We start from the raw sequence: 20,568 nt of genomic DNA, 5'->3' as shown, positions 1-20,568 counted from the left end.
CTCCGCGCCCGCGGCCCGGCCCGGCCCCGCCCGCCGCCGGCCCCGCCCCCCGGCGCGCTCAGACAGAGGCGGGAGGCTGGCTGGTGCAGCGGAGTTTAATGGCAGCGCGTGGACACCGAGCCCATGCACACGTAGACGTGCTCGTGGAGCCGGCCGGGCCCCGCCGCGCCGTGCTAGCTCGCGCGGCGCTTTAAATAGACTCTTCACTCTCCTCCGTATGTTACAGTATGTACAGGCCCCTACCCCGGGCGCGCGGGGCACCGAGCGACCCCGCCGCGCGCCCCCCGCGGCCTGGGTCCCGCGGCCGCCGAGGGAGGGGACGCGCCGACGCGCGGGGTCGGAGCGGGGGACGCGTGGCGGGGGAGGGGCCGAGGCGGGCACATTCAGAGACGCGTCCAACGAATAAATAAGGCAAGTCGGGAAGGGCCGAGGCGGGCGCGGGAGGTGGGGGAGCGCGGAGAAGGGGCAGGCGGGGCTCCGGACGTCACGGCGGGAGATGCAGGGAGGCGGGGGCGCGGGTCTGCGGGGCGGGGGACGCGGAAGCGGGGTCGCGACCCATGGGGGAGACGGGGACAGCTGCCGACAGGGGCTCCCCTCCCCCGTAGAGGCCTCTCCCTGTTGAGACTGCCAGAAGCGGCCCCCAGAGCGCTGGGGAAGGCGGGGCGCAGTCAGGTTGCCAGTCCGGGCTGGGGGATCCCTTCCAGCTCCTGGTTCTGCTTCAGTTCCCTCATCCTGCAGAGACAAGGGGAAGGAGTCAGGAGACCAGCGGTGTGGCAGGGGGGGCCGCGGGGAGGCTGGCGCCGACGCGTGCAGGTGCCCCGGGGACCCCTCCGGAGAAGGGAGCACCTGTGTCGGCAGCGCCGCAGGAATCTCATGATCTTCCGGGCTGCCTGGTCCTGCTTCTTGGTGAGGAAGGAGCCTCTGGTGGCAGAAGAAAGGATGAGGCGCCGTGGCACACCAGCACCCTCGCCCTCAGCCCCCTGACCCACGAGGGAGACGCAGGGGCCGGATGCTGGGCTCAGCACCCCCAGGGGCCCAGCTGGGAGAGGCAGAGGTGGGATGCTGGTCTGGGAGTGGGCACAGGGTGGTGGACCTGGGCATGCAGGGCTGCGGGCGGCCGTACTTGCTGCGGGCGGGCAGGCTGCCCGTGGGCCGGTGGGGAGGCCCGGGCCGACGGCGGTAGGAGCGATAGTGCTGCTGGATGAGCACAGCCGCCCTGCGGCTCTGCTGGAAGCGCTTCTGTTCGTAGTAGCTTCGAAACTTGCTCTGGATCAGGATGGCCGCCTGGGTCATCTTCTTATAGAGCGCAAACTGCAGACACGGAGGGGCAAGGACTGAACTGCAGGAACAGAGGCCCGAACCCCTGCGGGTCACCCCCAGGTTCAGCTGGTGTAAGCCTCTAGTCCACACGCTCGTGGGAAGATGAATCATCACGGACAACCTCACACCCAGACCTCAGGCCTAATACCTTAAGCGCAATCCAGGTCAGCTTGTGGAGAGAGAAGGGGAGTTAGGGCTTTGGCAGGGCCGCGTGGTGGGGGTGAGGGGTGGGGGTGCATGTGCACCGGGTGCCTGCGGGAGCACCATCTGGAGACCCAGCTCTCACCTGCTTGTACTTCCGGTAGCAGCGCTGGATCACAGCTGCCGCCACCTCCTGCTGCTCCTTCAGCCTCCGGCCCTGGGGCGAGACAAGGGAGTCAGCACCAGGGCCCCCAGTGCTCACCTGACCTGTCCTGCCACTGGCCAGGAGCCCAGTCTCCCCTGGACTTGGACTGCTGTCGTGCACACCCTGGGACCCCCCGGCCCACTGACCTTGTACTTTCGGAAGGCCGTCTGGATGACGCGTGCAGCCTCGTACAGTTCCCGCTGCTCATGATCCGACAGCGTCAGCAGAGCGAAATCACTCTCCATCTTGCCGCTGGCTGAGGCAGACAGGAACTCTGCCCAGGAGGGGGCTGGAGGGATAGCCGGGCGCCCACGCTCAAAGGGCAGTTCGCTGTAGGGGAACAGGGAGAGGGAGGTTACGAGGAGGGAACCATTGTGAAGGCAGAGCTTGGGCGACGGCATGGAGAGGGACCTGTTCCATCTCTTCTCAAAGGCCCTGGTGCCTGAGCTGCAGTGGAGCTCTGGCTCGGGAAAGGCTCCTTCCCTGTTCCTATCCGCCCAAGACACATCTAGATGCTGCTCTCTCCTGGGCTGGTCACCTGGGGGGGCCTGAGCTGGGGAAATGGTCCACGTTCTCCAGGTAGCTGGCCAGCCAGGACATGGTCTCGCTGAGCCCCAGGGCCCCTGTCCGCTCCTTCGTGGACGCTCCGGCCTCGGGGGGCAGCCCCACGAAGTCCTCTCGCTTTATCCGCTCTGGCGTGGCTTCGATGATCTGCTTGGCCAGCGAGATCATGTCCACCTGCATGAGGGAGAAGCTGCTGAGTCCCCAGCCGCCCCCACTGCCAGGTGTTCCTGCCCAGCCACAGCTGTAGCCAACGTCCACCTCCTGTCACTCCTGTCGCCACCAGAGCCTGAGGCCTCGAAGGTGGCTGTCCTGGCTCCCCACTTCGCAGATTTTTGCATTTATACTCCCTGGGCTCCCGTGTGGGTGCGTGGCGGCCCTCTGTGTGGAGACGTTGTAGCAAACAGGACAGGAAGACCCTGCTCCAGACGGGGATTCAGGAACTGAGCAGACAGAGCCCCTGGCCTTCCAGGCTGACTACCCACTGCCCCCCGCTCCTGGGCAGCCCCCCATCATGCCCTCCTCATGGGCTTGGCCAGGCCCACAACCCCAGGCCCTGGAGGCCCCCTCCATGGCCCCGTGCACTGCTCTGGCCACATGCAGCACGGTTCTCTGCCGTTCCTGAAGCTGTTGGTGACTTTGGCAGTCTCTGGGGAAGGCACATCCCAGCTTTGAGCAGCCCAGGTGCTGCCATCCCCCAGGATCCATGCCGTCAATCCATGCTGCCCTCCCTGCTCCTCTCTCCGTTGTGCTGCCAGCATCCCCGAGGACCCCGTGTCTTCGCGGATCAGCAGGGGCTGCTCCCCAGGATTTTTAACCTCTGATGCCTCATGATTTCGGAGTCACAAGCTCTGAGCGGTGCTAAGCAAAGGGTTCCTGTGCCTGTCCCCAAAACAAGGGCAGCTGACCCCTTCTTCCCAGCTGAAGCCAGACACTGCTTCTGCTCTGCGGGTTGCTCAGTGTCTGCGCCGCACCCCCACACCCCACACCCCTCACAGCTCCGTCCATCCGCGGATGGCGGCGTACCGGGATCACGTCCACGGCCGGTGGGCCATCTGTTTCCTCAGGGGCAGCCCCACCTTCTGGGGCTTCTGGAAGAGGAGGTGGGGAGGGGGCTGGCCTGTGGGGGTTGGTGGTTTCACAGTCCATGAGGAATAGGGGGACCTCGGGGCCACCAGCGGAGAGCTGGCCAGGGACAGTCTCGGAGGCCGGCAGAGGACTACCATCTGGGGCGCTGGAGTAGGCAGACGTGACGGAGAAGGTGCCCTCTGACAGCTCGGAGGGCGAGGAGACGCTGCTCAGCCCTGTGAAGGGAGGGGGAAGCCAGGATAAGGGGTGCCCAACTGTCCTCCCACCTGCAGCCTCCTCTTAGAAAGATCAGGGACGAGCCTCACCAGTGTCAGGACTGGAGGAGGGTGGCGACAGGGCGAGCAGGGGCTCGGCTGAAGCTTCCTGTCTCTGCAGTTCCTCCAGGCAGCGGGCAAGGCGCACGTGACCCCGGGAATGCGCCACGGACAGGGGCAGCCGGCCCAGGGAGTCGGGAATGCTCAGCGCCTGCCGGTTCCAGCGGAAGAGGAGCACCGCGGCTTCCAGGTGGCCCAGGGCACAGGCCCACATCTACAAGGGGGTGGGAAGCAGGAAGTGAGGCCTGGGGCCTCCCTGGCTGGGTCTCCCCTGTGAGACCCGTCCCCAGGCAGCGGCCCGCACGTGCTCACCAGCGGGGTGCAGGAGAAGTGGTCCACATTAAGCGGGTCAGCCTCTTGCTCCAAGTCCAAACTCCCTGTCCCCACGTTCCTGGAGAATTTGGGACAGGGACACCAGAGCCCGGTCAGGGTAAGGGCAGGTGCCATGGGAGCATGCTGTCCAGAAGCACCAAGATGGGCGGGGAGTGCTTGCAGAGACACAGGGCAGGAGGAGCCCCAACACTCAGAGTCCCAAGTCGGGGGATGGGGCCGCAGTGTTGAAAATCCCGGAGTGTGAGCCCTCTCCCAGCCCTTCTAACCACAGTGACCGCAGCTCCCTCCTGGCAGGGCTCCAGGTGGTCTGGGCCCTCCCCAGTCCCCGCCCCTGGTCGCCTCCCCGTGGCCCTGCTCACCGCCACTGGCTCAGTGTCTCGATAAGGCGTGCGTAGCCCTGGGCAGCGGCCAGGTGCAGGAGACTCATGCCACGGAAGGGGCTCCCGTGGGCCAGGCGCTCAGGGCCCCTCTGGGTGGAGCGAGGGATCATGCTCTCTACCAGGACCACCACTCGAGCCTCGAAGCCCGGCCCCTGGCCTTCATCCTGTGGAGAAGACCCCCTTAGGCAGGAACCTGAGCATCCGGCCTCTGGCTCGGCGTGGCCTCAGCCGCCCCCACCTGTCCTCTCCCCTCCCCGTCCGGGCTTCCGCCACCCAGGCCTCCCACTCCAGCTCCTGACGTTCCCCATGCCACGGCTTGCTTCCTCCAGCAGCTGCGGCAGCCGGACCTCACACGGCCTTGCCCGTGTGTGCCCTTCACGCTGGCTGTGGTCAGTGCTGTGCCTGCAGACAGCCCGGCCACGTCCTCAGAGACCCAGGCCCACAGGCTCTCTGTCCCCTCCCCCACCCCCACCTTCACCCCCACCCACTTCGGATTAGAAATAGTCTGTCGTCTGTGGCCTGTCATGCCAAGAGGGCGCCCAGAATAGCCGCTCCTGCCACGGGGTGACGTCAGGGAGGAGGAGGCTGGGGACAGGAGGGACAAGCAAGTCCCACAGCAGAGCCATTTGCTCCAGGGAGACCCTCCTCGGCTTCCCACCCAGACCTCCCTCCCCACGGAGGTACCTGGATCGGAGGAGCGTCAGGACCGCGGCAGGGAGCCTGTCCGGCTGCTGCCATGTCCGCCATCCGCTTCTCCATCTGCTCCAGCCGCTCCAGAATGGACATTCGGAACTGGTTGTCTGAGGGGAAGCAGTATGGGAGGCTGAGCGGGGGGCGGGCGCAGGGGACACCCGTGCCACCACGGCTAGACCCCGGAGGTGAAGACGAGGCACCACGGTCTTTCCTCTTGCCCAGAACAACAGCCCCTGGGCCCCTCGCCCTGCATACAGCCCAGCCAGGATGCAGGCCTGAAACGAGAACCTATAACGCTACCCGCCGACCGGGAACCAGAATCTGGAACCAAAACCTCGTTCTTCCAAACACAGATGGGGCAGGGGTCCCAGTGTGCAGTCCCGAGCTGCCCCAGGTCGCTCACGCGTGCACACGTTCACACACCCAGCCCTCCAGGTGAGCCCTCCGTCAGCTCTCCCTGCCCCAGTGCAATCTCTGTCCCCCACGCTGCGCTGAAGGACTCTGGGGCCCCTCCTGTCTGTCGTCTACTGCCCAAGTGAGCTCGGGGCTTGTGATTTAAGAAGCACCACCCCCTCCTCCCGGCCCCCCGCAGCTGTCCATAGAGAGCATGGCGGGGCTTGGAGGTGACAAAGATGGATCGCCATGTCCATTCCTTCTCTTCCTCCCCCACCCAGGGCACAAGAACCCGTGTGCGCACGCGTGCGCACACACACACGCACACCCCAAGCCATATCTGTTCCTTCCTGAGATCACGTGAGGACAAGGAGGGGAGGTGGGAGGGAATGGGAGCCACAGGACAACAGGCACCCAACGGGTTGGAGGTTGGAGATGTCCTGCTTAAGAGGCAGGACAGAAAAGGCTCAGGGCTTGGAGCTGATGGCCGGGAGGAGTGTGGACGGTGAGGTAAAGGGCAGAAGGGACAGGAGAGGAGGGAGATGTGGCAAAGGAGCACTGGGAAGGAGGGGGGCAGGTGAGGGCACGGGTGCGGCGTATAGGGAAGCGCGGGGAGGGAGAAGACCCCCCAGGAGGAGACAGGGTGGTGGGGCAGGGCTTTGGCAGGAGCCCCCCAAGGCTGAGACAGCAGGGGGCAAGGACTCCTGAGGCAAAGCAGTCCTGCGATGGAGGGGGGCGGCAGGGGTGGCAGCACAACTGAGAGAAACCCAGAGAAGGGGGACCCCCAGCTGGCTGCGGGGGCCACGGGGACACCGCGCTGAGAGCCACGGGAGGGAGAGCCAGGACGGGAACACGAGAGCCACGGGAGGGAGAGCCAGGACGGGAACACGAGAGCCACGGGAGGGAGAGCCAGGACGGGAACACGAGGGTCTCCGTGTAAGTATGTGTGTGCGCACATGTGTGTTTCTACAGGAAAGCATGTTAAAGCGTATTAAAGGTGAACATCACAGAGCAGGGACGCGGTCAGTCTTCTACTTTGTGCCTGTTACCCCAGATTTCTTGTTACCCCAGATTTTTTATTGCAAACACCTACCTCAAAGGCAGAGGCAGAAACAGAAAGGAAGTTGAAATCATGTGCCTCAGTACATGTGCAAGCTTGTGCACTTGGACCCCCATGCACACTGCTCCAGACCCCATCCCCGCTCCCACCTCCTGGCCTGGCCTGGCTCTGTACCATTTTTGGGGCAGAGAGGACAGGCCAAGAGCTGGTACAGAGATGGCTCCAGGATTCCCAGGGGAGGGGACGGGAGGGACAGTGGCTGCCCCTTTAGAAGCATGAAGCAGGAGCTGGGAAAAGGCCGCTGGAGTCCCGGGGTGTTTAGGAGTGTGCCCCACTCCAGTGCTGGGCCCCACATGGGGTACTTACCATCCAATGACAACCAGTCAAGCTGAGTACTAGGCAGTGACAGGAACCGGCGGGCTCGATACTCAAAGAGCACAGAGGCGGAAAGGGGCCCCTCCCGGCCTGCCACCTGCAGAGACACCAGCCCCACCTCATGGGCTGGGGGGGACAGGGTCAGGGTACAGTCTCTCTCCCTGGCTCCTTCTCTGGCCCCGCAAGAGAGCCGCACACGACTGTTTCACAGTCGGCTGTGCTGCACCCTTGCTGGAGGCAGGGACGCCCCTGGCTGACGTGGCCTTGGTGCCACCTGGGGCCGGATTCCCATCACTCAAGAACTTAACACCTGCTGCGGCTGGGCCTGGGAGGCTGAGGGTCCACAGATGCCCCCGCTTAGGAAGCAGCCGGATCCCCCAAGGTCTGGGGCAGGGTCATGAGCCTGTTACCAATATCAGAGAGAGAAAAGCAGCCGCTCACCAGCAGGGTCCAGTGAGAGCTGTGTCTGGGCTCTCCATGTCTATGGCCTTAACAAAAGCACTAGTCCCCAGACTGTAGGCTGAGAGAAGTCCCAGCACCCAGCCTTCCTGGTCTCCCTTTGCCTTTCATGCACCCCTGGACCAGGCTGTCACAGTAGGGCATGCTCATAGACAGCCAATCTGTCCCGTCACTCTGGTGGTCCCTGCGGTCCCAGAGCAGCACTGACTGCTGGGTGCAGGTAAGGAGCAAAACCGGGGGCAGAAGGGCAGAGGCGAGCCTTGGCAATGATCTCTAGACCATGCTATCCAACAGAGCTTGCCTCCACGACGGGAACGTTCTGGATTGGTACTGTCCAGCAGGGCAGCATGAAGCCACGTGTGGCTACTGAACCTTCAGTATGTGTTTGCTGGGGGCGCCTAGGGGGCTCAGTGGGTTGAAGCCTCTGCCTTTGGCTTAGGTCATGATCCCAGGGTCCTGGGATCAAGCCCCACATTGAGCTCTCTGCTCAGCGGGGAGCCTGCTTCCTCCTCTCTCTGACTGCTTGTGATCTCTCTCTGTCAAATAAATAAAATCTTTTAAAAAAATCTTACAAAAAATATGTGTTTGCTGTGTTGGAGGAGCTGAATCTCACGTTTTCATTTATTCTACTGAATTTCCATGGGCTCACGTGGCTAACCCTACCATACTGGACAGTCCAGGTCTAGGAGACAATGTCCTTTAGTCCAAGACTGATCGAGGGAGACCAACGTGTCTCCCTTCTCATGCTCCGAGACCTCCCTGCACTGGAACTAGAAACCGACTCCAAGCAGCCAGAGGGCCTGGAGCGACAGTGGAGGCCCACCCGCTCAAATGCCTGACCTCCCAGGAGAGAGGCCACAGACCGGAGAAAGGAGATTTCTCCAGGACTGCCAGTCTGCTCAGGACTAGACTGCTTACGCCAGAGCCTAGACTTCTGACACACAGCCAATTCCTGTGCCTGTGGTGGGGCATGAGGCTCCCGGGCCCGCGAGTCAGCCCCTACCCGGGGCACTCCCACCCCCGTACCAGGACAGTAGCAGCGTAAGACCCCGGGCTGAACAAGCGAGGCTGGCACAGCGATGTGATCGAAGACACAGGAGTAGTGCTCAGCGGCCTCTGTCCAGGGGCCTGTGATGAGCACCTTGACGCCACCCTGCAGAGACAAAGCCAAGTCCTGTGACTGGAGCCCAGCTGGGTGTTCATTCACTCGTTCTCTATCCTGACTTCAGACCCCCAGGGAGCACCTATGGTGCGGCAGGCCCTGTGCTAGATTCTGGGGTACAGGGATGGGGCAGGACCCCAAAGGGTGAGGTCAGCTAGCCTGGCCCCTCCTCCCAGCACTCCTGCTAGGAATAGGGAACTCACTGCTTCCCCCAAAGCTACCAGCTGATTGGCAGACAGTGGTCATCGGCCAAAGCCCTTGCCTTGGGCTCCCACTGTCCTCCCACCGAGGCTCCTCCTCTTGCTCTCTGGGGCAGCAGAGAGCAGAACTTCATTGCAGGGGACAGACCTTCGGCTTCCCCAAGTCCATATCAAGGGCTCTTGGGGGACTCACAGCCATACCCAGCATGTGGGGGGTGGGCACGGGGAGTGGGGGAGAGGCTCCCTGGAGAGACAAGGGAAGCAGCTACGCTCTACTCTGTCTATAGAGAAAGGTGGGATGAGAGCAAAGCCGCCATGCAGACAGGGAAACGCAGGTGGCAGCGCTGGTGAGCGGGATGGAGGTTGGCTGGGGCCCAAGGCTCACCTCCGGGTAGGACCACTCTGGGGAGAAGTCCGTGATGGTGCTAAGAGCAGGAGAGAGCTGGGCGGCTGGGGCAGGGGCGCCTGAAGCCTCGTCGCTGATGAGCTCTCCCATGAGGTCTGGGAATGATGCAAGACTGAAGGGCTCCAGTTCGCTGGCCCCAGCAGCTCCTCCAAACAAGGCCTCCCCTCTACCTCCCCTGCCTGCCGGCTCCAGGGGGGCGGGTGAAGGAGGGGGTGAAGGAGGGGGTGAAGGTGCAGGTGGGGTGGCCCCCTGGGCCTTGAGCTCCTCCCCACTGCCATCATCTTGAATGAAAAAGCGGTTTCCTCTTCTCCCACCTGCTCCTGGCGGAGGAGGGGGACCCCGAGCAGCTGCCTGGGGCTCCAGGGCAGCAGCAGGCTCTAGGGCAGGGCAGGGGGTGTGGGCGGCCTCTGCCTCTGGGAAGTCTGGGTTTACCCCCTGCCCCCCTCCGTATGTCTGGCCCCTCTGGGGGCTGTTGAGAAAACGATCCGGGTCAAAGGCAGGGCTGGGAGGAGCCGGTGGGGCAGAGGCCTCTGAGCCTACAACCACAGCCAAGCTCATGGGAGGCCTAGGATCCACCTGGGCAGCCAAGTGCCTGGCAGGCGTCAAGCCCCCGGTGTGCTGCTCCAGTCCTGTCAGGAGGAGGATGGCGGTGCCTCCTCTTGATGAACCCCCTCGAGAGGTGGGAGGGCTAGGTCTGATCTCTAGGGGTTCTGCAAAGCCAGAGGAGGAGGAAGAGGAGGAGGAAGAAGAGGAAGGGGAAGTATGTGCCTTGGGGAGCTCCGGGGGAAGAGGGGCTATCAGCGGAGGGGGCTCAGGGGGATGGGGGACTGAGGTCAGGGTTAACGCTCGGGGCTCCACTTTCGGAGAAATGATGCGGTGTTTCGTGCTGCTGCATTTGTGGGTCAGGCTTCCAGAACCTGCAGTGGAAAGGGGCGGGAGGACCATGGTTCTCCACCGCCCCAACCACCCCTTCCCAGCGACCTCTATCCAGCCTCCAGGCACTGGGTCCTGCATGGGAGGTGTACTACCTCCTGTGGCCACTGGGAGGCAGGAGCGGTTGTGTCGTGTGCCCCCTGCCCCCACCCAGTTAAACAGGACGGCAGGGGCTCTGCGGGGAGAAGTTAGAGAAGCAGGTAAAGGCCTGAGAGACACAAGCACACAGCAAAGGGAGTACCAGCGAGAGATTAAGCTAAGTCTGGGCGTCAACGCCCAGACTGTTGTAGCAGGGAGCTGCGAAGGACAGCAGGCAGATGGCGGCCGGGTTAGGCCTGTGCGCCCAGACTGGAAGGCTGTGCACCCGCCCCTAGGTCTCCGATATGCAAAAGACCCGCAAACCGGCATGCAAATCCTGGCAGGACTGAGGTGCCAGAAGCGCCATGCAGCCAGGCAGGAGCACAGTCCCAGGGTCAGGGGTCACTCACCAAGGCCCCCGCTGCACAGGCAGGCATGGGTTCGCGGCGCAGGCTTGGTGGGGTGCGTGTCCAGGATCTGCTGCACCAGCTGCTCTACAGAGAACTCCTCTGTCCCGTTCCCACAGCTCCACTTGATGCCATGAACTGGAAGACCGTTGTGGGGCGGGGGGGCGTGCTGGGGAACCCGAGCACCAGGGACTTCCGGCCAGCAGCCTCACAGCTCACCAACGTCCTCCAGCCCTTCTCCGTGACTGCAAGACCTCAGGACATGCCAGAATCCTCACTCCCTCCGGGTAGCACCCCTGGCTCGAGGGAGCCGCTCACCCCACGCTGCTGGGTACAGAGCCCTTCTGCCCCCAAGGGCCCGCCCACGCCCCCCTGGGAGCCCCTTACACATGGGCTTCAGCTGCCCCAGCAGCTCCTCCCGGGACCACTTCAGCCACTCTCGCCGGTCACTACTGATGGAACAGAAGATGGGGCTGCAGCCCTTCCCGCAGTCCTCCAGGGCCGGGACGTTCAGGTAGTGCACAAGCACGATGTCAGGGTTCTGGAGAACAGGGGCACACACAGGGCATGGTGGGGTCCCTGCTCTCTTCCCAGGCAGGTCCCCCCACCCCCAGGCCCGGCGCCCTCCATCCTCCAGTACTCCCCTCCATTTCCCAAGCTCCTCCTCCCACTCAGAACCCAGTGGCCCTCAGTCCATCTCCCAGCCCCCAGGCCCCCTCACCTGCAGCAGCCAGTAGCAGCGCCGATGGAATGTGGGGACGATGGAAGAGTGAACGTAGCAGCCATAGAGACACTGCCAGGAGACAGGCTGGGGTGGGGGGAGGGCCCGTCTGCTCCCCGACTCCTCCTCTGTTCCGTCCCTTTGCAGGAAGCCCCATCTTTCCACCAGCGCCTTTTCCACCCTCGCCACCCCCACCTGCACGCCACACACACCCTCCCCATCCTGGCACTCAGCAGGGGTTGAGAGGAAGGAAGAGTGGGGCCGGGGCCTTACAAGACAGGCGACAGGACAGGTGGGAGGGACTGTTGCGAGTTCAGAGAGCAGGGCGAGGACACATTGGAGACGAGGAGCAGTGATTTGGTGGGGGAAACCCCTGTGCTCAGAGGTTCAGCACTTGAACCCCTGAGGGAAACAGGCCTGGACGGCCCCCGGGGGTGCCCAAGTCCCGGAGAGCTGGCTGGTCTGAGGAAGTGGCGCATGGCTGAGGCACCCCCGGGGCTGAACCATGGGAGTGAGAAGGGAGGAGTGGCCCGGAGGGTGGGAGGAGGTGGGCCAGAGCCCGCTGAGGACGGAGGAGGACAGCCCGGCCACCGCTGCACGCCCGCCTCACCTCCATGCCCTGGACCTTCAGCTTCATATGGTCCTCGCGCGTGGTCTTCCCGTCCCTCCGCTTCTTCCACAGGTAGCCGTCCTTCCGGTACTTCACCTTCTTGCGATTGTACAGGATGATGGAGCCGTTCCGAGGCCTGGCGAGGGGAGGGCTGGCCTGAGTCCCGCGGCGGGAATCCCGGGCTGGCCACTGCCTGCCTTCACAGACCCGCTCACCTTGTCTTTGGGGCACAGGACAGCCACTCGTCATGCTTCTCAAAAGTGATCAAGTAGGATGCGATCTCCTGTAGGACGAGGGGCGCTCAGCTGGGGGGGTCCCCACGTAGAGGCTGGGGCAGGTCCCCCCCCCAACTCCTCTGAGCTCCAGGGGCTTGTGGAGGCTCCCAGTGAGGACTGCTGCCCTCCTGGGTCCCAGGCTCCATTTCAAACACGAGTCTAATCTCTCCTTCCCTCCCTCTCAACCACAGCCGTCCAAACCCTCCATCCTCCATGCATTTGATTTTGCTTTCCAAATCCCATTTTGTCCCACTTCTTGGTTCAGAAAACCTCAGTGGCTTGACACTGCTAGGAATTCTGAATTCCTCAGCCTGAGTCCAAGCTTCTCCCAGACCAGGGACAAAGCCAGCACCCACTCCCACCATTTACCCTTATTCTGCGGATTCTTCTCTGATCGTGCCCTGAGCCGCGAGCTCCTGAGTGTTCGTGTCCCCCAGACCTGATTGCCCTGCACTCATTTCTCTGAGCCTGGACACCTTGGTCATCCCATGGACCACATCCCTTCCCGGATCTCCACCGAGCCCTGCTCCCTGCCCTGGCCCTTCCTGCATCTGCAGCAATCACACCCACAAGTGCCCTCTTGCTGATGGTTTTCATCTAACAAAATACTCCAGCCGATGATGAGCGCCTAGGACACACGAAGCATCGTGTGTGTGTGTGTGTGTGTGTCGGGGGTGCACAGAAGGTGTGTAGCACGAAGACCGTGCCTCCAGAAGGAGCCAGCATCAGCGGTGCTCAAAAGCAGAGGCTGCAGACTTCACTGAACCCCACGAGGGAGACTGTTTCCTCCTGCCAGCACAGGGTGAGCAACAACGTCTGCTCCACAGGATTGCTGAAGGACTTAGGTAGGGGACTTAGCACAGCACTCAGCTTGGGAGAAGTATTCTGTTGCTGCTTGCTATCACTTTGACCCAGGCAGATGCGCTGGTAAGTGCCTACGAGATGAGGTCCCTACACCCCTTCTGTGACTCCCAAGGAGCTTAGGGCAGCGCTCTGCATTTAGGAAGACCCCCATTCATCCTCCTCCAGCCCATGTTGCCAGGCCCTACGCCCCAAGGCTCCCTGGAAAACCTCATTTGTATTCCAGCGAAGCCGCTCTGGAGGCAGCAGTGGACAGCGAGGAAGACACTCCAGCAGCTTCTTGGGGAGAAAGATCTTCAGGTGGTGGCTGTTCTCTAGAAACAACCAGAAGGGAGGGCGCAGTGTGTTGCCTCTGACACCCTTGGCAGCCCAGGGCAAAGGGCTGAACCCAAAGCACAGGGTGGGGTGGGGGTGGGGGGGAAGGACCTGGAACCAGGACAAGGAGAGCAGGGACCCAAGAATTTCACCATCACCATAGCCAGAAGAAAGAAGGGCTGAGAACCTGGGCTGTGAACTCACCAGCAACCTCGGTGGTGTCCTTGGTATTCATGGTGAGGGTTCCAGGGGGCAAGGTCACCCCCGGCCTGAGGGGCCGGGGGGAGGGGGAGTCTGTGCTGGGAAGGGAGAGAACAAGGTCATGGCAGAAGCCCCCCCCCCCACTGACCCAGGATAAGAAGATTGAACTGGAAAAGGGGAGAAAAACTGGGTTGTGATGTCCGAGAAAGATGAGGAGGCAGGGGGAAGGGGTCAGACTGAGATGTGAGTAGAGCTGGGCATGGACGTGAGAAAGAACCCAGACCCGGGCGCCAGGAGCCAGCAGGAGTGGGGAGACACCAGGGACACCACCGACAGTCATCAGGAAGAGACCGGTGGGGTGGGGGAGGGGGGAGACTGGCAGAGCTGGCGCTTCCCAGGCCCTACACCAGGGACTCTCGGAGACCCTGGGGCTAGATGGGGTCCGGGCCGGGGGGCTGGCACTCGGGCACCTGGTCCTTGGAGATTGGGTCAGCAAAGGGGAGCCTGGATGCTGGGGGAAGGGCAAGAGATCTAAGTCTGCTGGAGGGCCGGGCCTTACAAGACACACCCTGGGTTCCTCCCCAATTTGATATTTGCCGAAGGAAAGGCAGATCTCGCAACGTCCTCCCTGTCGTCCAGGTTGGTCACGGCCTGGCCGAAGCCGGGCCGGGTACCCAGGTCCCGGCTTCCCACCCCCAGGACAACCCATCCTCCACCGGAGGCTCACGGCCCTCCGCACCCCTCCCCCACCAGCGCTCTGCCCAAACGCCTCCGCTTCACTGGCCTCCGGGCCCAGCGTACCCCATCCACACTCCGGCTCCAGCCCGGGCCCCCACCCTCCCGCGGGAGCAGATGGGAGCTGAAGGATGCTCTCCGCGCGGGCTCCGGGCTCCGCCAGGTGTCCGCGGTGGTGGGGGGAGGAGGCCCGTCCGCGCGAGCTGCGTGCAGGGCAGCCGGGTCGGGGTCAGGACTCCGCCCCAGGGCGCAGGTGCGCAGTCCGGGCCCGGAAGGCTGCCAGGCTGCGGAGCGGCCCGGGCGGGGGTCCCCGGAGAAGCCCCGACGTGCGAGGGTCCGCCGCCCGCCCGCACGCAGCGGCGCTCCGGAGACGCCGCGGGACAGAGCCCGCGGGCGCGCGGCGGCGAGGGCCGGGCCGGGGTCCGGGGCGTGGGGTCCCCGAGCGGTGCGGGCGCCGCAGATCCGCCGCGGGGCCCTGCGCGTTGCGGCGCCCCCTGCCGCGGGGGAGGAGGACGGGAGCCGGCGTGGGGGCGAGTCCGGAGGAGGGGCGGGGGTCCCCGCGGCGCGCGTCCGCGGCCGGGCCCGGAGCGGCGCCCCCTGGCGCGGGGGCGGAGAGGCGGGGAGAGGCCCCGGCTCTTACCTCCCGGGGTCCCGCGGGTGACGGCGGCAGCGGCCATTCTACCCCACACCGACCCCCCCCCGCGCCGGCTGACAGCAGCGTCCGACGTCACTGCGCACGGGGCGGGACCTCCCCGTTAAGGGGATTGCGGGGGGGCGGGTGCAGCCGGGCAGCCCGGGGCGGTGGCCGCGTTGGGGGGGAGGTGTGCGGGGCGGGGCGGGGCGGCGCGCCGGGGGCAGGCTTCCGGGGTCCCGGGGTGTCAGGGACCCCGGGGCTCGGCGGGATCCAGCCCGACTTCACTTTAGCTGAGTCCTGGAGGAGCGGACGGCGGCCTCCCTCCCCGCGAGCCTCTCCATCACTGCTCCCCGGGCAGAGAGACACTCCGGGCTCGACTCGCTTGCTTTTTAATGCCAGAACAGAGGAGGGGCACAGGTCCCGGGATCCAGCCTGGGGGCTGGGGGCGGGCAGCCGGCCCGGGAAGCCCCGCGAGGGGCGGGTTGACCAGGGAGGACGAGGGGGCTAGGGGTGGGGGCAGCTGGGAGACGCTAAGGAGGGGGAAACGCCTCCCTGTCACAAGTCGGGAGCTCCAGGGCCGCCAGCCAGCCTGGGGCCCGCGGGGCAGCGGCAGCGGGGGGCACCGGGGACACGGCGTCCATCCTCACTCCTCAGACCGCACCTCCATCCCCCAGGGTTTGCAGAGGAGCGTCCTGCTAGCCCCGACAGCGCTGGAGGAGGCCAGGGAGCCCAGCCGCCTGGGGAGGCAAGACCCGCCCTGGGCCAGGGGGCTCCAGGGAGACCAGAGCAGCTGTAAGGTTGAGAACGGGAAAGGCTGTCTCTCTGCGCTTCCTATCCCCCAAGCCCAGGCACCCCCGCCCCTCTGCGCTTTGTTCCTCTCCAGGCCAGCCACCTAGCCTGGGGATCCTGGCTCCCGCTGTCCCTCCACGCAAGACCAGACAGCCCCCCGCCACACCCTCCTCCACCCCACCAGGTCCCTCCGCCAGACCTGGGTCCCGCCACTGGTGAGAAGGTGGCCGTCTTCCTGTGGATAGGCAGCCCTCTCCTCTTCCAGACCCCGGTATTGGGTGGTGCTGGGGACTCCACCGAGGTCATGGGCAAGAGCCAGGGGCTCAGATGCAGCCCCAGAGCCGCCCCACTGGGCATTTTTCCGTCTGTGAGGACGTGAGGCTTAGGAACGAGGTGCCTGGAGGCCAGGCTTCCTGTATCTCTACTTTTCAGCCCTCTGCCTTAGAATAATTCCTGCTGGGACCCAGGGATGTTACCACTGGACTTCCCCCCCTGACTCCCAGCTTCCTGCTCCCTTCAGATGGGAGCACCCTGCGTCCAGGGACTCACAGGTGACCTGCGGCTGCCCACTACCCTCCGGTTACGTGGATGGCTTTCCTGTCTTTGGTGACCCATTTCCACTCCTTGGGGCTCCTGTGGCTTATCCTCCTCCCCCAGGTCCCTCCCTGTCTCCATACAGCTTCCAATTCCTTAAGGCTCTCAACTCCTTCCTTAATTCAAACCCTCCTGCCCCCAAGCCCTGCTGGGCTCCCAGAGCCCCAGAGTCTCTCTCCTTACTCATTGATGAGTCTCTGTCGCCTCCTTAGATCCTCCAGGTGATAAGCGACTGCCCTCACCCGGGCTGGGATGCCCCCAGCTCCCTGCTGCATTCCTGCCAAAGGGGGCCTCCTTCTCTTTCTTCTGCAAAGCAGTTCCGGTGGTGGGAGCCCCTCAGGGGGGTACAGGCCAGGCTGGGAGCATCCAGTGGCTCTCTGTGCCCAAGAATGGGGGGAAAGGGGCTAGAGGGCAGAACTGGGCCTCTCAAGGGAGGGCTTGGACTGAAACAGGGAGTCGGGGTCTCGAAGCCCAGACTGTGGAAACGGGGACTAATGCAAAGAAAGGAGGGCGTGGTCCGTGCACTGGTTGGGGGACATCAGAGAGAAGAGGTGGTAAGGTCAGCTGAGGATAGAATGGCAGTGGGTACAATAATCAAGGATTGTTTAAGGGCACGTTTGTCATACCTGCAGGGGTGGGGTGTACTGTTCTTCCATCCAGGTGGGGCTGAAAACCACAAAAGGGGAGCTATGTGCAGAGGACACCCCCATCTGTATTGTTTCTCTGACTGCTCTCCCAACCATGTGTCCACCTGGCAGTAGGAGCTACGGTGGCCATCGGCCAGTGGGCCAGCCGTCCCCAGACAAGGGCTCATTGCTGTAAGGCTTAATGCAAAACTCTACAGCCTTACTTCCTCCTTCTCTTTTCTGTGTCTGCCCACCTGGGCTTTTGGCTAAGGTTCTCCCAGAAGAGGTCTCCGTATCGCTGGGGCATCAGTCCGGGGCTCTGGGAAGGCAAGCCGGGGGGTGCCGATCGGCGGACAACCCTGGAACACCTGAAAGGAGGACAAGGGAGGCTCGGGGCTGGCTCAGCTCACCCCTCACAGCGTCCACTCACTCCGGGCATTCAGGGGTCCCGCCTTTCCATGGGGCCGCACGGCTGCCCGGGCCCCACTGGCCACATGCTCTCCTAGCCACTGCAGCAGAGGAGGTGGTAAGATCTGATTTGCGAGACGAAACTGGCAGTCTTGGAGCCTGGATCTCGCCCGATCTCAAACATCTAAGCACCCCAATCAGAGAACACCACGTTTCACTGTTAAAGAGGAAGGCCCTATCCGCTCAGCTGACGTGACGGGGCAGGTTCCTTCCAGTAGAACCCTTGTTCACTTTGCTTTGTGTCCCCTAACTCACAGAATCTGCTATCCTTCTGGGTAGCAAGGGGTGTGAGAACAGGGCTCAGCACTTCCAAAGTCCCCAGACTGGATGCCAGCTGGTCTCCTGCTCCCCAGGGGAGTGTCCTAGGGCTTGGTCTGGACCCTCTGTCTTCTCATCTCCATCTCTCCTTAAGGGACCTCACCCAGGCCCATGACTTTATGTACTACCAATGTGCTAACAAAACCCCAAATCCGTGTCCTCCCCTGGACTCCAGACTTGCACGCACATCTCCCCCCAGCCTGCCCCACTTCCAGGGAAAGCACCCCAGATGGCCAGATGCTGGAGCCCACAAACCAGGTTTGTCTCACTTTCCCTCAGCTCCCATATTCAGTTCATCAGCAAGTTGTGTCAGTTACATCTAAAATACACCCAGATTTTAATTAAAAATAAAAAAAAATGTAGGGCGCCTGGGTGGCTTGGTAAGTGAAGCCTCTGCCTTCAGCTTGGGTCATGATCCCAGGGTCCCAGGATCAAGTCCCACACTGGGCTCCTTGTTCAGCAGGCAGCCTGCTTTTCTCCTTCTCCCTCCACCTGCCACTTCCCCTGCTTGTGCTCTCTGTCAAATAAATAAATAAAATCTTCAATAAAATAAAATAATTAAGGGGCGTCTGGGTGGCTCAGCGGGTTAAAGCCTCTGCCTTTGGCTCAGGTCATGATCCCAGGGTCTTGGGATCGAGCCCCACGTCAGGCTCTCTGCTCAGCGGAGAGCCTGCTTCCCACCCCGCCTCTGCCTGCTTGTGATCTCTATCTGTCAAATAAATAAATTTTAAAAAATAAAATAATTAAAAAGTAAAGTTTCATTTAAATAGAAAAAAGGAGGGGAAGGTCGGCTGGCTCAGTAGGTACAGCATGTGATGTGTGATGTCAGGGTTGTGAGTTCAAGCCCTGTGTTGGGCATGGAGCTTACTCAAAGTAAAAAATAAATGAATAAATAAAATTTTTAAAAAGTTTCACTTAAGTTTCAAAAAGATGAAATATACAATAAAGTAAAGTAAAATACATCCGATTTGAGTGCTCCTCGCCCGTTCTGCTTCCTCCACCAATATTCCAGCTCATCTGCCCCAGCCCGGACTATTAAGGCAAGGGGCTCCCCCTGCTCCCGTCCTCACCCCGCAATCATGTCTGCTGCCCAGAGCAGTGTGAGTAACCCTTTAACCATGGTCGTTTGAAATGACGCACGGGTGGAGATTTACTTCAAAATAAGCCGAGCGGGAGGCAGCTAGATGGTGGCACAGATGAGCGGATCCAGCCCGGAACCGTGATGTGGGAAGCTCCCAGAGCGCGGACGCTGGCTCCAGGACGAGTGGTTCTCTACTTTGCTTTTTGACATTTTTCACAACAAAGAAACCAGAGAGGAAGGAGAAAGCTCTGCTCGTGTCATCTCCGTGCTAAGAACCTTCCACTGACTTTCACTGTCCTTAGGATGAAACCCGGACCTTTCCCGGTGGCCTGGGAGGTCCTGTAGACGCTGGCCCCCAATGCCGACGCTGCTCTCTGCTTTTCCCTGGATCACCCAGTTTCAGTCTCGCTGGCGGGCTTCCCTGTCCTACAAGATCCCGCGCCTCTCTCTTTCGTGGGGGTCCCCCCACTCTTCCTTCTTCTCCCCTCACCCCCTGCCTGGGCTCTTGTCAGACCGGCTGATTCTCATCTTCAGATCCGAGCTCAGACTCGGGTCCCCAGAGCCGCCTTCCACAGCCGCACCGTCCAAGTGTCTGCAGAGCGCCCCGGTCGCCAGCACAGGTCACTACTTCGTCTCTCCTGACACTCTAAGGGAAGTCACACTCGTGTTGGGACGTGCCGTCTCCTCCCCTCGAAGGCCAGCTCCGTCCGTCCGTCCCTCGTCCTTCTAACCCTGGGGCCGCGCTTGACGTCGCGACCGGGACACCGCCGGTCTGGAGGGGACCCGTCGGCGGGACCGCCGAGCGCGTCGTGATCCTGCGGAGACCAGGCTTTGCCCAGAGTCCCTCGTCGGGCACTGCCGTCGGGGGGACACCGGGCGCCTACCTTCCCTTCGTCCCCTCCCCACGGGGTGGGGACGACTCACTTGGCAAAGGGGATGAGCTTGTGTCCATCGTCCCGCACGGCCGGACGCGTGGCCGGGCCGGGTCTCCTTGCCGGTGCGGGCAGCATCGCGGGAAACGAGTCGTCACGCACGGCCCAGCGGGGCGGAGGAGGCCGTGAAGCCGTCTAGGGCGGGAGGAGGGTCTGCGGCAGGAGGAGAGGGGGAGGGTCCTCGGGGCGTCTGGAGCGTGCACGTGGCGCGGAAAGCGCGGAAGGGGTCGGACGCCCAGAGATGGCCGGGACACGGGCTCTCCGGAGCGAGCGAGGTCCGGGGACGGCGGGGACGGCGGACGGACGGCCGGACGGAAGGAGCCGGGCGTCGGCGCGGAACCGGCCGTGCGGCCGCCAAGAGACCGAGGGCGGCCGGCACGTCAGGTGCGAGGCTCGCGCCGCGGGGGACCGGGCAGAGCGGGCGCGAGCGGGGCAGGGTCAGGGGCCCCGCGCACCCGGAAGGGCGGGCAGGGGAGCTCCGCGGAGGGGTTCGAGCGGGAGTCCGCATCTCAGCGGGAAGCTGAGCTTAGGGGTCTCAGTGGGCACCGCCCCTCTCCAGGGCGCGTGCAGCCGAAGGGAGGGGGACAACACCCCACAGCGGGCCTGAGCGACCAGGGCGGGGTGGGGGGCGGGGGCAGGGGGCGGGCGGGGTGGGGAAGGGATGCGCGGCAGTGAGCGGAGGCCCGGCCTGTGGTGAGGGGGCCCGGGCCCGAGACGGCACCCAGGCTGAGGCGGCGGCCGGCCTACCGGGCAGGGGACCGGGCAGCGGACCGGCCGGCGCCGCCGCCCGCTCTCGGTCCCGGCACCTTAGGCGGCGGCGCGTCGAGTTCTAGAACGCCGGCGGGCGCTGAGGAGAGACGCGCTGCCTGGAGCCCGGGGGCGGAGCCGGCGCGCCGCGC

General features: G+C 63.5%; 2 protein-coding genes and 1 pseudogene across 11 annotated transcripts; 1 reads left to right on the top strand and 2 right to left on the bottom strand.

Annotated features, from left to right (window-relative positions):
• Nucleotides 1–81: 81 nt before the first annotated feature.
• CAMTA2 (calmodulin binding transcription activator 2) lies at nucleotides 82–14,927 on the bottom strand. Of its 5 annotated transcripts, none has more exons than XM_044248888.1 (23): nucleotides 14,868–14,927; nucleotides 13,496–13,590; nucleotides 13,187–13,290; nucleotides 12,056–12,123; nucleotides 11,841–11,976; nucleotides 11,231–11,317; nucleotides 10,897–11,050; nucleotides 10,513–10,647; nucleotides 9,071–10,008; nucleotides 8,350–8,476; nucleotides 6,856–6,990; nucleotides 5,028–5,143; nucleotides 4,323–4,507; nucleotides 3,943–4,021; nucleotides 3,622–3,844; nucleotides 3,254–3,531; nucleotides 2,205–2,404; nucleotides 1,813–1,996; nucleotides 1,607–1,678; nucleotides 1,469–1,489; nucleotides 1,124–1,311; nucleotides 847–921; nucleotides 82–732 (listed from the first exon to the last, which is right to left on the bottom strand). In XM_044248888.1, exons 2-23 carry the CDS (start codon nucleotides 13,524–13,526, stop codon nucleotides 669–671), a joined length of 3,600 nt encoding a protein of 1,199 aa, XP_044104823.1. In that variant the 5' UTR covers nucleotides 13,527–13,590; nucleotides 14,868–14,927; the 3' UTR covers nucleotides 82–668. The 5 variants fall into 5 exon arrangements, with proteins under 5 accessions (XP_044104823.1, XP_044104820.1, XP_044104821.1 ...); XM_044248885.1 differs by lacking the exon at nucleotides 14,868–14,927 and adding an exon at nucleotides 14,294–14,607 and having other exon boundaries at nucleotides 11,231–11,302; XM_044248886.1 differs by lacking the exons at nucleotides 1,469–1,489; nucleotides 14,868–14,927 and adding an exon at nucleotides 14,294–14,608.
• On the top strand, nucleotides 14,346–14,986 carry LOC122907360 (annotated as a pseudogene).
• A 220-nt stretch (nucleotides 14,987–15,206) lies between these two features.
• INCA1 (inhibitor of CDK, cyclin A1 interacting protein 1) lies at nucleotides 15,207–20,439 on the bottom strand. 6 transcript variants are annotated; one of them, XM_044248880.1, is made up of 7 exons: nucleotides 20,417–20,439; nucleotides 19,662–19,822; nucleotides 17,125–17,238; nucleotides 16,871–16,910; nucleotides 16,428–16,621; nucleotides 15,850–16,015; nucleotides 15,207–15,651 (listed from the first exon to the last, which is right to left on the bottom strand). In XM_044248880.1, exons 2-7 carry the CDS (start codon nucleotides 19,745–19,747, stop codon nucleotides 15,505–15,507), a joined length of 747 nt encoding a protein of 248 aa, XP_044104815.1. In that variant the 5' UTR covers nucleotides 19,748–19,822; nucleotides 20,417–20,439; the 3' UTR covers nucleotides 15,207–15,504. The 6 variants fall into 6 exon arrangements, with proteins under 6 accessions (XP_044104815.1, XP_044104817.1, XP_044104818.1 ...); XM_044248882.1 differs by lacking the exon at nucleotides 20,417–20,439 and adding an exon at nucleotides 19,228–19,552 and having other exon boundaries at nucleotides 19,662–19,725; XM_044248883.1 differs by lacking the exon at nucleotides 20,417–20,439 and adding an exon at nucleotides 19,228–19,383 and having other exon boundaries at nucleotides 19,662–19,719.
• Between the last annotated feature and the right edge of the window lie 129 nt (nucleotides 20,440–20,568).

Source organism: Neovison vison, chromosome 5, assembly GCF_020171115.1.
Source record: "Neovison vison isolate M4711 chromosome 5, ASM_NN_V1, whole genome shotgun sequence".
Lineage (NCBI taxonomy): Eukaryota > Metazoa > Chordata > Mammalia > Carnivora > Mustelidae > Neogale > Neogale vison.
Note: the sequence above shows the minus strand (reverse complement) of the source record. Positions and strands in the feature narration are given on the sequence as shown.